Source organism: Anguilla anguilla, chromosome 2 (genome assembly GCF_013347855.1).
Source record: "Anguilla anguilla isolate fAngAng1 chromosome 2, fAngAng1.pri, whole genome shotgun sequence".
Classification (NCBI taxonomy): Eukaryota; Metazoa; Chordata; class Actinopteri; order Anguilliformes; family Anguillidae; genus Anguilla; species Anguilla anguilla.
In genome coordinates this window covers 425,001-437,483 of record NC_049202.1, presented here as the reverse complement: position 1 = coordinate 437,483, position 12,483 = coordinate 425,001, and the positions used below count along the sequence as shown (strand labels likewise).

Sequence of the window (12,483 nt, the reverse complement as noted above, 5' to 3'; positions counted from 1 at the left end):
GCGAGCACTGTTGAGCTGAATGGCCTGTTCTCCTCATAATGTTATGTTATATCATATTATGTGATATTACGTTGAGTGTTTCAAGCAATCAGCCATGCCATCAGCTGTCACACCCACCTCCTCCACAGGGCTTTGAACACTGTGACCAGCTTTTCAGCGCCCACTCGTAGGTATCCAGCTCCGCTAGCAGAACGTTGTTATTGGTAATGACAGGCAGCAGGTCTTCATGGATTATGTATTTGTAGGTCAGGCTAATTTTGGAATCTTCCTCCTGAGGAATGACCTGACAAAGCGGAAATAGCTCTCTGATTATGTAGCGCCCTCACACACAATCACAATCCAGGGCTCAGAGGCAGTGAAATAAAAAAGCACACCAAACGATCTCTCTTTCCACCGGAGCCTGGCGGCCTTACCAGGACTACGATGCCCTCGTGGAGCGGGCCAATGGTCTTCAGGCTCTCCTTCCCGCTCCCCACCGAGTACTCCCACTCCAGACCGCTCTCGATGAACGTCTTCGACTTGGCATCTTCGCTCTTGGCATTCAGGATGAACGTGCCGCTCACTTGATTTTTAACAGCTGGTGCACATCAGACAGAAGATAAACAATTCACTTCCAATTCACCAACTGTGCAAACATTCGGTTATAACTTTTCTGTTTCAACATAGGGGAAGTCTGAGGTATTCATGAAAATAACTACCACAGAATGCAGATTCCATCCATCCATCCATCCATTATCTATACTCGTTTATCCTGGGCAGGGTCGTGGGGGTGCTGTAGCCTATCCCAGCATGCACTGGGCGAGAGGCAGGAAAACAACCTGGACCGTCCGCCAATCTATCGCAGGGCACACACAGCATTCACTCACACATTCATACCTGTGGGCAATGTAGATTCTCCAATTAGCCTACCTGCATGTCTTTGGACTGTGGGAGGGAACCAGAGTACCCGGAGGAAACCCACGCGGACACGGGGAGAACATGCAAACTCCACAAAGGAAGGCCCCAAGCTGAGATTCTAACCCAAGACCTTCTTGCAGATTCTCACTCCTCAAAGTTTCTTTATATCAAAACTCAGTATTATTAAACTGCATGCATTAAGTAAGAAATTAAATGTTCATTTACAAAAACTATTTGTGTTCCAGAGTAAGAAGACCAATGTGCATGGCATTAACTGTAAAAATTCTGAGCACATTCCTTGGGCAGAAATGTCATTAAGGTTCTATTAAATTTCAGAGCTTCTATTTCCCTCAGCCTTTCCAGATCATTATCAGAAAAATGAGTGGTTCAGGGCGAGAGTGACGTAAAGGTACATCCGTGGACAACAGCACACCACATGTTCCCATCCCCAAGGTGCATCTTAATGGGCTGGGGTTTTTTGCAATGCTGCACATGAAAAGGGTAATATAAGGGTTTATTAAGCTGGAAGAAAAGAGATGGGGGAGAAAGGCTGATGTACTGATCTATCTGATCTTTCCTCAAACACCCCGCCACCATGTCAGCGCCAGAGGCTGTCCAGCACGCTCCCGCACGCTCCCGCACGCTCCCGCACCCTCCCGCACGCTCCAGCACGCTCCCGCACCCTCCCGCACGCTCACGCACCCTCCCGCACCCTCCCTCACGCACCCTCCCGCACCCTCGCGCACGCTCATGCACCCTCCCACACGCTCATGCACCCTCCCGCACGCTCCCGCACGCTCCCGCACCCTCCCGCACGCTCACGCATGCTCACGCACCCTCCCGCACGCTCACGCACCCTCCCTCACGCACCCTCACGCACCCTCACGCACCCTCCCTCACGCACCCTCACGCACGCTCCCGCATGCTCACGCACCCTCCCGCACGCTCACGCAGCCTCCCGCACGCTCACGCACCCTCCCGCACCCTCACGCGTGCTCCCGCACCCTCCCGCACGCTCACGCACGCTCTGGTCCGTGTGTGGCTCCCGTAACTGACGGCAGTAGCAGGGACGTGCGACAGCAAACACACAAATAAAAACCAGCCCCTCCTGTTCGCCTGGAATTGGTTGTGGGAAGATCGTACTCCGCCATGTCCTCAAGCAGAGAGACGCCATCTTGGATTCAGGCACGGGCAGTGAGAGTTCAGTGTTTTTAAGAGTGCACACACTGCCGTCTGGTGAATTTTACAGGTAGGCTTTCTCACTTGCGAGGCTAATAGGCAGTTACTGAATGTCCTCCCATGCCTCATACATACACGATCTTTCACCACTATGACGTCTCTAAACGTTCATAACTTAGCATCTCTGTCTGCTGGTATATTCATGCCATGACTGTGCTATGACTGTGCCGTGACTGTGCTATGACTGTGCCATGACTGTGCCATAACTGTGCTATGACTGTGCCATGACATAAAACAGGGACTAACATTTAAACAGGGGTTTTGAATGGAAAATAGAATTAAACAGCACTATTGTTATTTTTCCAGGGCAGAAGGGCCTACAGTGTTAACATTAATCTTGGTGTTAGCGACTCTTACCAATGAGGTGAGGAGAGGTCTCGTTCTCCTCTATGAGGATATGTCTGGCTCCGACGGGGATATCAAACATCTTCAGCATGCCTATTAACAATCAGACAACAGGGAAATGAGGAGCAGATGGAAAAGCAGTTTCAGCATGCAGCTGAATGCTCTGTCTTTCAGCTTTATTAAAATAGAGCCTTCACAGGCATAATGTACCGGCTCAATTCAGTCATGTACATGAATGGACATTATTAGTTGTCAGGCTGTCCACTGAATACTACGTTCTTTTGACAAACAGCAGCTATATACTGCATCTTCCAGGTTCACTGTTTGCACCGCCAGCTCAATAATACAAACCAGATCTAATCTGAGCACAGCCTGTGGAAGCACACAGATCTAATCTGAGCAGAGCCTGTGGAAGCACACAGATCTAATCTGAGGAGAGCCTGTGGAAGCACACAGATCTAATCTGAGGGGAGCCTGTGGAAGCACACAGATCTAATCTGAGGAGAGCCTGTGGAAGCACACAGATCTAATCTGAGGAGAGCCTGTGGAAGCACACAGATCTAATCTGAGGAGAGCCTGTGGAAGCACACAGATCTAATCTGAGGAGAGCCTGTGGAAGCACACAGATCTAATCTGAGGAGAGCCTGTGGAAGCACACAGATCTAATCTGAGGAGAGCCTGTGGAAGCACACAGATCTAATCTGAGGAGAGCCTGTGGAAGCACACAGATCTAATCTGAGCAGAGCCTGTGGAAGCACACAGATCTAATCTGAGGAGAGCCTGTGGAAGCACACAGATCTAATCTGAGCAGAGCCTGTGGAAGCACACAGATCTAATCTGAGGAGAGCCTGTGGAAGCACACAGATCTAATCTGAGGAGAGCCTGTGGAAGCACACAGATCTAATCTGAGGAGAGCCTGTGGAAGCACACAGATCTAATCTGAGGAGAGCCTGTGGAAGCACACAGATCTAATCTGAGGAGAGCCTGTGGAAGCACACAGATCTAATCTGAGCAGAGCCTGTGGAAGCACACAGATCTAATCTGAGCACAGCCTGTGGAAGCACACAGATCTAATCTGAGGAGAGCCTGTGGAAGCACACAGATCTAATCTGAGGAGAGCCTGTGGAAGCACACAGAATTCTCTGGCAAACGCAGCTGCGTACCGGTTTTCTTGGGCGTCTTTGTGAGGGTCAGTTTGACGGTACGGCAGTGGGAGTTGTCCCCTCCGCACACTCCGCACTTATCGTCCTGTTTGTACGACCCCACCTCCTTGTCACAGCCCACATGCTGCGGGGACAGAAAGCAGAATCAGCGCTTGAGAAAGGCTCCAAAATGGCCGGCAATATCACAGAATAACAACAGTTCAGCGTCTGATTCAAATCTTAGGTGTACCCATGCCATAAGGCTCACCGAGATCCTATTAGCTATCGCCAAGAAATGCATGGCGTTAAAGTGGAAGTCTAATACAGCTCTGGAATTGGAATGTGGTTATCTGAAATTAAGAGCTGTACACTACTATAGAATATAACACACTGGCTGATGAGGATATCACAGCCCTTTCTGGATCATATGGAGAATCTCCCATCAGATCAGACTGATGATACCACTCCTCCTTAATGACACGGGGGTGAATATAATTCCTGATGGGGTGTGAATATTGCCGATGGTCTCTCTGCCGCCGCCCCCCCCCCCCCTTTATTGTGTGTGCGCGGGTGAGGGTGTGGGGCTGTAGGTACATGTTTTTCTTTTGTATTACTTAGGGGTTTTTTTCTGTCCTGTGTATGCTGCTACTCATGTGTCAAAAATGCGAAATAAAATAAATAAATACCAATCAAAGGGCTGCTACAACCATAATTGCAGAGTAGGCTCACGCAATCTTGACAGGTTTAATAAGGGGGGGGGGGGATCTTACCAGGCACTCCCCGCGGGTGCACACGCTGTAGGGGTCTATGTAGCTGCAGCGTGTCCCATCATGCATCACCTGGTTCATGAACACCACCTCGCCCGTCTCCTTGGACTGGCAGCTCAGCTCACACTTATGGGCCTCTGGAAGGAACGAGCGTTTTCACAGACTCACGTCCTCCGCCAGACAGACAATAATACCCACACACACTCCGCTTTTAAAGAAATAAGAGATAATACAAACACTCAGCGAATTCCTGTTCAGCGTTCAGAAACTACAGCCTTCCACAATACACATCTACATTCACCCTGGATCGCAACAATGCAAAAACTGCACAGTGAATTCTGGGAAAAAAGGGTTGAGAAACACTGATGTAAAGCACTTCATGCATTACATCACATTACATTACAGGCATTTAGCAGACGCTCTTATCCAGAGCGACGTACAACAAGTGCATCAGTTCAAGGTGCAGAGGTGCAGAAAAACACACTAGAGTGAAGTAAAGATCGTAGTGCCAGAAGTGACCACATAGATCAGGACTCCAACCATGTAGGGTAACCTGTTCAGCAAATAAAAAAAACAATCCAGCCAAGTACTAGCACTGAAATCACATTTGCCTAATCAGAATCAAACAAAACAAAACAATCCTGCCAAATACAAAACTAACGAGATCGCATTAGCCTAACTAGGTACATTGAGCTAAACTAGAGGCTAGGGAGGGGTGGGGAGAGGTGCAGCGTGAAGAGATGAGTCTTTAGTCTGTGCTTGAGAATAGCATGCATGCATCCAGGAGAATAGAAGCCACATGTCATACTGGCCCCAGCAAAGCCCCTAACAACACAAATCTGAAAAAAGGAAGGAAAATACATTACATTCCATGTCCATATCTCGTCCCTGACTTGATGTTATAAATTATGTTTTTTTTCTGAGAGAAACAGACCGAATTCAATGAATGCCATCCAGGACACCGTGCGGTGTGGGCTACACTTTTTCCAGGTAAGTACATATTGTAGAAAAATGGAAAAAGATTTTGGGTAAAGTTGGCCTTTAAGTCTTTATGTCTCCAGGAAGAGGGCAGCACATAGAAGAGAGTAATGATTTCTCAGTGTGCCAGATCCCCACCCAAATCCTCCCCAAACATGCCCCCCCCTTTCCCTGTTCCCCAGATCTCCCCCAAACACCCCCCCTTTCCCTGTTCCCCAGATCTCCCCCAAACACCCCCGCTTTCCCTGTTCCCCAGATCTCCCCCAAACACCCCCCCTTTCCCTGTTCCCCAGATCTCCCCCAAACACCCCCGCTTTCCCTGTTCCCCAGATCTCCCCCAAACACCCCCGCTTTCCCTGTTCCCCAGATCTCCCCCAAACACCCCCCCTTTCCTTGTTCCCCAGATCTCCCCCAAACACCCCCCCTTTCCCTGTTCCCCAGATCTCCCCCAAACATGCCCCCCCTCCTCCCCGTTCCCCAGATCTCCCCCAAACATGCTCCCCCTCCTCCCTGTTCCCCAGATCTCCCCCCCCCCTCCCTGTTCTGAATGAAACTGAGCGGTTATGAAAGGGGGGGGCGCACCGTCGGGGTGCTCGTACGGCAGCCAGGAGTGCTTGATGTTCTGGTGGTACTTGTTGCTCCTCTGCAGGCACTGTTGGGCGCGGAAGTCCTCGTACGGCCCGGGACACTCCTCCGTGTTGCACATCTGGTAGTCAAAAGTGGAGCCGGGACAGTCCCTGCCGCCATAGGCTGGTCTGCAGCACAACGGGTCAGCAGTGAACAGTGTGTGTGTGTGTGTGTGTGTGTGTGTGTGTGTGTGTGTGTGAGAGTGTGTGTGTGTGTGTGTGTGTGTGTGAGAGAGTGTGTGTGTGTGCAGCAGGTCTTACGGTGGGTTGTCGCACTGCCTGCTTCGGGAGCGCACCCCTCCCCCGCAGGTCCGGGAGCAGGAGCCGAACTTCCCCCAGGACCCCCAGCTCCCGTCGTGGCCGTACGGCTCCTGGCTGGACCTCCAGATGCAGTGGCCCTTAAAGCACCACTGCACACAGAAAACACTCTTTCCCCAGCCATTCATAATGCCCCATAATGCACCACACTGCACGCTAATGCACCATAATGCACCATAATGTACATCCACACAACAGGAAACAGTTGCTTGGAGATGTCAGGGCCGTCTCGGTAAGCAATGGGAACATCCGTCGTTCCGCTGTTCCAGCGCGAGTCCATTGACCTTTCCCATAATCAGCCTTATTACACATAAACACACTCGCACAAGCAGGAGTTTATTAAGCAGCATAAGCATTCCTCAGAGAAGGGAGAGCATTAACTGCAGCACATCCGTCCGCGTAATATAAATAAACGGGGGGGGGGGGACTCAGGGTGTCCAGCGGTCTGCTCTCCACCCCGCTCTCGGCCCGACCCAGCGGAACCCACCTTGCCATGTGCGCACTCCGTCCCGTCCACAGGGGGGCCCTTCTTGGTTTTGCAAAAGTACTGGTTGTCGGGGTGACTGCACCACAGCTGCTTGCAGGGGTCATACGTGCGGAACTGCGGAGGGCGAGAGAGAGGGAGAGAGAGAGAGAGAGGGAGAGGGTGAGAGAGAGAGAGAGAGAGGGAGAGAGGGTGAGAGAGAGAGATAGAGAGAGAGGGAGAGAGGGAGAGAGGGTGAGAGAGAGAGGGAGAGAGAGAGAGATAGAGAGAGAGAGAGAGAGGGAGAGAGAGATAGAGAGAGAGGGAGAGAAGGAGAGAGAGTGAGTGAAACAGAGAGAGGGAGAGAGAGATAGAGAGAGAGAGAGAGAGAGAGAGAGAGAGAGTGAATGAGTGAGACAGAGAGAGTGAGAGAGAGATATATAGAGAGAGAGGGAGAGAGAGGGAGTCGGGTGGGGTCAGACGACGTGGGGAAGTGGTGCAGACTCGAGGCCGAGCCCCTGGGGGCCCCAGGGGGGCAAGCAGGGTCCCGCCGCTCAGTGAAATATTTCCTCTCACACCCCCCGCCCCCCAGGGCCTGGGCCTCTCCTGTGGGGTCACTCACGTGCGCGGTTGCGTGCGCACATTCCTGCGCCTGGGCGGGGGGGGGGGGGGGGGGAGCTGTAGCGCCACTAAGCTAGCCCGCCCTGGCCGTGTTCGTCACCGACGGCACCTGGATTACACCTGGGGGGGGGGGGGTTAGGGGGGCGGGGGGGGGGGGGTTAAGGTTAGGGGGGTGTTAGGGGGAGGGGGGCGGGGGGTGTTAGGGTTAGGAGGGCGGGAAGTATTAGGGTTAGGGGGTAGGGGGGTGTTAAGGGGAGGGGGGCAGGGGGTGTTAGGGTTAGGGGGGCGGGGAGTGTTAGGGTTAGGGGGTAGGGGGGTGTTAGGGGGAGGGGGGCGGGGGGTGTTAGGGGGAGGGGGGCGGGAGTGTTAGGGTTAGGGGGGCGGGGAGTGTTAGGGTTAGGGGGGCGGGGAGTGTTAGGGTTAGGGGGTAGGCGGGTGTCAGGGGGAGGGGGCAGGGGGGGGTTAGGGTTAGGGGGGCAGGGGGTGTTAGGGTTAGGGGGTAGGCGGGTGTTAGGGGGAGTGTTAGGGTTAGGGGGTAGGCGGACTCCAGGGGGAGGGGGCGGTCTCAGAGGGTGCACTCACAGCCGTGCACATCTTGTATCCCACGCCGAAGTCGAAGCGGCACTGCTCGTCCATGGAGTAGTTAATGCCCGGGAGCTCCGGCTGCTTCGGCCATTTGTGCTCAAAGGGGTCGTCCAGCAGACAGTCGTACGAGCTGGAGACAAACACACCAACACACCAGAGCTTCAGAGAGCGACAAACCACACCAACACACCAGAGCTTCAGAGAGCGACAAACCACACCAACACACAAGAGCTTCAGAGAGCGACAAACCACACCAACACACAAGAGCTTCAGAGAGCGACAAACCACACCAACACACAAGAGCTTCAGAGAGCGACAAACCACACCAACACACAAGAGCTTCAGAGAGCGACAAGCCACACCAACACACAAGAGCTTCTGAGAGCGGGAACAACATCACACCAACACACAAGAGCTGAGAGCGGGAAAAACATCACACCAACACACAAGAGCTTAGGACAGCCATGGAGCGGGAACAACGGGGCAGCTCTTCAGTCACAGTCAGGCAGAGAAACAATAGACATCAAGACAGGAAGACAGAAAGAGAGGAAGACAGGAGGTCAGGAAGAGAGGAAGCAAGGGAAGGTAAGGGATGGGGAGGGATGGGGAGGGATGAGGAGGGACAGGGAGGGACAGGGAGGGACAGGGAGGGACGGGAGGGACAGGGAGGGACGGGAGGGAGGGTGAGAGACAGGGAGGGACAGCGAGGGACGAGAGGGAGGGTGAGAGACAGGGAGGGACAGCGAGGCACAGGGAGGGACGGAGAGGAACGAGGAGGGACAGGGAGGGACGGGAGGGAGGGTGAGAGACAGGGAGGGACAGCGAGGCACAGGGAGGGACAGGGAGGGACGGGAGGGAGGGTGAGAGACAGGGAGGGACAGCGAGGCACAGGGAGGGACAGGGAGGGGCGTACTGGATGTAGCGATTGAGCTCCTGCTTGCTGCAGCGTGACCAGTGGTAGCGATGGAAGGCCGCCTGCACCAGAGGGGCCATGATGCTCCCCATGCTGGTCTCGTCCGCACAGCGATTCCCCTGCCCATCGTGCTCCATGCCCAACCTGGAGAGGGGAGACACGTCCTTACAGCTTTACCTCAATGGGGCCCAACCTGTCCACACAAGGAGAGACACGGCCTTACAGCTCTTGCTCAATAGGGCTGTTCTAGCACATCTAGGGAATTGCAGACCTTCACACATGCTAATGAATCTGAGCACAAACATGCACTTCAGTGCACATCTTATCAGCCCAGCCCCAAGCTGAAGACCAAGGACAGAAATCACGCTGGTAGTCTCACAAGGCTGGAGAATGCATTCATAAAATATTTCAGTACACACGTTCGAACAAAAGAGCATTTCTATAGCTTTATATCATTCTGTAGGTACAGACAACGCAGTTCAATGAAAGGTTGATCTTTGTCTGTTTTGTGACAGTCTCATATTATTACACAGGAAAAAACATGCGTGTAACACAGCTGTATTGAGGACTTACACTAGCCTGGCTCACTACACACATGTAACTCAGCTGGACTCTGGCTCACTACACGCGTGTAACACAGCTGTACTCTGGCTCACTACACACGTGTAACTCAGCTGGACTCTGGCTCGCTACACGCATGTAACACCGCCAGACTCTGGCTCACTACACGCGTGTAACACCGCCGGACTCTGGCTCACTACACGCGTGTAACACCGCCGGACTCTGGCTCACTACACGCGTGTAACACCGCCGGACTCTGGCTCACTACACGCGTGTAACTCAGCTGGACTCTGGCTCACTACACGCGTGTAACTCAGCTGTACTCTGGCTCACTACACGCGTGTAACTCAGCTGGACTCTGGCTCACTACACGCGTGTAACTCAGCTGTACTCTGGCTCACTACACGCGTGTAACTCAGCTGTACTCTGGCTCACTACACGCGTGTAACTCAGCTGGACTCTGGCTCACTACACGCGTGTAACTCAGCTGGACTCTGGCTCACTACACGCGTGGAACACAGCTGGACTCTGGCTCGCTACACGCGTGTAACACCGCCGGACTCTGGCTAATACACGCGTGAAACACAGCTGGACTCTGGCTCGCTACACGGGTGTAACACCGCCGGACTCTGGCTCACTACACGCGTGTAACTCAGCTGGACTCTGGCTCACTACACGCGTGTAACACAGCCGTACTCTGGCTCACTACACGCGTGGAACACCGCCGGACTCTGGCTCACTACACGCGTGTAACACAGCTGTACTCTGGCTCACTACACGCGTGTAACACCGCTGGACTCCAGACTTACACGTGGCCGGTCTCGTGGGCGACGACGAAGGCGGAGGAGAAGCCGTCCTCGTGGTTGAGCGTGCAGCTGCGGAGGGGGTGGCACATCCCGGTCACGGGGGCGTAGCCTGGCGGAACAGCCCAAAGGACACGGGTGACTGGGTGAGCAGCGACGCTCCCACGCCATCATCCGGATGATGTGGACCAATGGGAGGGGAGGCACGGCCAGTGGCTGCCCCTCCACCACTGGTGCGCCCCAGAAAACATAACGGATCGAATGTTTCCGGCAGCACAGGCTGTCCTGCACTGCACTGCACAAAGACGGGCTCCCAGAAATGTTGGTTGTATTGGAATCACCCATTCCACAATCACTTTTGCAGGTTTGGGGAAAACAAATAAAAATGAAAGGTTAAAATATGAACTAAACAATTAAGGTGCTTACAAGAAAACCCAACCAACAGATATAAATAAAAATGCATGAAAATTATTCTTAATGGCTGTCAAAAACAGCATAAATTTAGAGGTAACGTTTCATAATGATGCAAATGCACTGTGCACTCAGGGTTTATTTGGGCCCGTTAGGGTGGGAAGTATTCCTGCTTTATTAAAGCAGTGTGGATATAAAATTCCACATGCAGAACTCAGGAAGCAGGCTCCAGAGCCAGAGAAGCCATGCTGCATTAATCATACAGCAGGAGATAAGGCCAGGGCAATGAGAGAGGCTGACATACTGATGCAGGCCGGACCCTGTCCTTGTGAAAGTAACGATGCATACAGAATGCATTATGGGGAAATAAATCTCACATCTGCCACAGAAAAAACAAAACCCTGAGACAGAGGAAGAGCTTGAAGGCATTTAGTGCAACCCAGAGCAGGCCAGCGCAAGCACGGTCAGATCAAACCCCACCACACCGTATCACGGCAACCGTGCAGCATGGCAAACCTGGCTTTTCACCAGAAAAATAACAAAAATAATAATCAATCAACATTGACAAAGCAAAGCCAGACAAAAACAGTGTACGATACTCGATCAAGAGATGTGCAGTGATTCAGCTTTGGCGCATTTAATTTGGTGCAGAAGCACATTCCTTTTTCTTTTTTAATCTTTCTGTTATTTTGTTCATTTATTGCTTGAAAACAAGTTCCATGCGTTCTGCCTGTGGGAAGACCTTTGGCATGCAGGTAAAAAGTTGTGAATACTGGCGCCATTGCAGATAAACGCAGAAAGCCATTGGAGAGCAGAAGGACCAGCAGAGGGACAGAAGCAGCCTCCATTAAGGAATCGATAGCACACCCTGCTGCCAGCCAGGGGGCCTGTTCTCCACTCCACTAAAAGGGCACACTGATGTCACACTGAGCACCATCTGTGGTTAAACTGCATCATTTTGTTCTGTTGTTTTTTTGGATTTTTTGGAATAGTAATTGATAACACACAGTGCAAGTCCAGCGCCTCTTGGGCAAGCATTTGATTTAGAAACATAAAAGCAACACAAGCAGACGGGTAACGTGAGAAAATGCTCGGTTTGGCCCCTAAAAGCAGCATGAGCTTTGCATCACGAAAAGATCATGGAAAGCTGCAGAGTTGAATAAATGAGGATCCAGATAGTTACACACGCACATACAGCATACATACTGTACATTAGGGGTGTGCAGAGACGTTATTATCTGTATCTGTATCAGTATCTGTTCAACCAACAAAATTATCTGTATCTGTATCTGTCTCTGTATTCGGATAGAAGACAGGAAGTGGGCGTGGTTTATTCCGGAAGTCACGTTAAATCAGGCAAATGTTGTATTTTCTAACCTAATATTCATTGGCAATGCAATGCCATATAATTAATTATGAAATATATATATTCCACATCGTCATACTGTACTTTTCATCTCTCTCTTAGTTTTTTAACTAAACTAAGTTTTAGTTAACTGTCTAAGCTTGATTTTGATGTATAGGTTGCGGGGGTTTGAAAGAAATCCAGCTGCCACACCAGGCTTGTGTCTCGCTAGCTCCCGCACCTCCTCCTCGATGCGAGAGTTTCCCTGAGTGATAGCCGGGAATGGTCAGCTCTTCAGCCCGCTGCCTGCTGTGCGCTGACTCGGTGGGGGTGACTACAGAATATAGCTATTACTTTTCAATAATGTGCAGTAAATGAAATGACTAGTTAGTGAAATCAAAGTCCTGTTGCAAACAGAATGGGCATTTTTATCTAATGGCCATCCACAATGATATGAATCGATTTGAAG

At 51.8% G+C, this 12,483-nt stretch overlaps 1 protein-coding gene across 8 annotated transcripts in view; it reads right to left on the bottom strand.

Moving 5' to 3' along the window:
* LOC118221100 (A disintegrin and metalloproteinase with thrombospondin motifs 14) overlaps positions 1-12,483 on the bottom strand; it is a 54,545-nt gene that overhangs the window by 6,701 nt on the left and 35,361 nt on the right. For all 8 annotated transcript variants that reach the window (XM_035405804.1, XM_035405806.1, XM_035405807.1 and 5 more), the window contains 11 exons: positions 10,265-10,370; positions 8,895-9,038; positions 7,979-8,111; positions 6,800-6,913; positions 6,256-6,404; positions 5,951-6,123; positions 4,394-4,527; positions 3,645-3,768; positions 2,494-2,574; positions 414-577; positions 118-283 (listed from right to left, as the gene is read on the bottom strand). In XM_035405804.1, the coding sequence (XP_035261695.1) occupies positions 118-283; positions 414-577; positions 2,494-2,574; positions 3,645-3,768; positions 4,394-4,527; positions 5,951-6,123; positions 6,256-6,404; positions 6,800-6,913; positions 7,979-8,111; positions 8,895-9,038; positions 10,265-10,370 (1,488 nt within the window). The remainder of the gene's footprint in view (positions 1-117; positions 284-413; positions 578-2,493; positions 2,575-3,644; positions 3,769-4,393; positions 4,528-5,950; positions 6,124-6,255; positions 6,405-6,799; positions 6,914-7,978; positions 8,112-8,894; positions 9,039-10,264; positions 10,371-12,483) is intronic.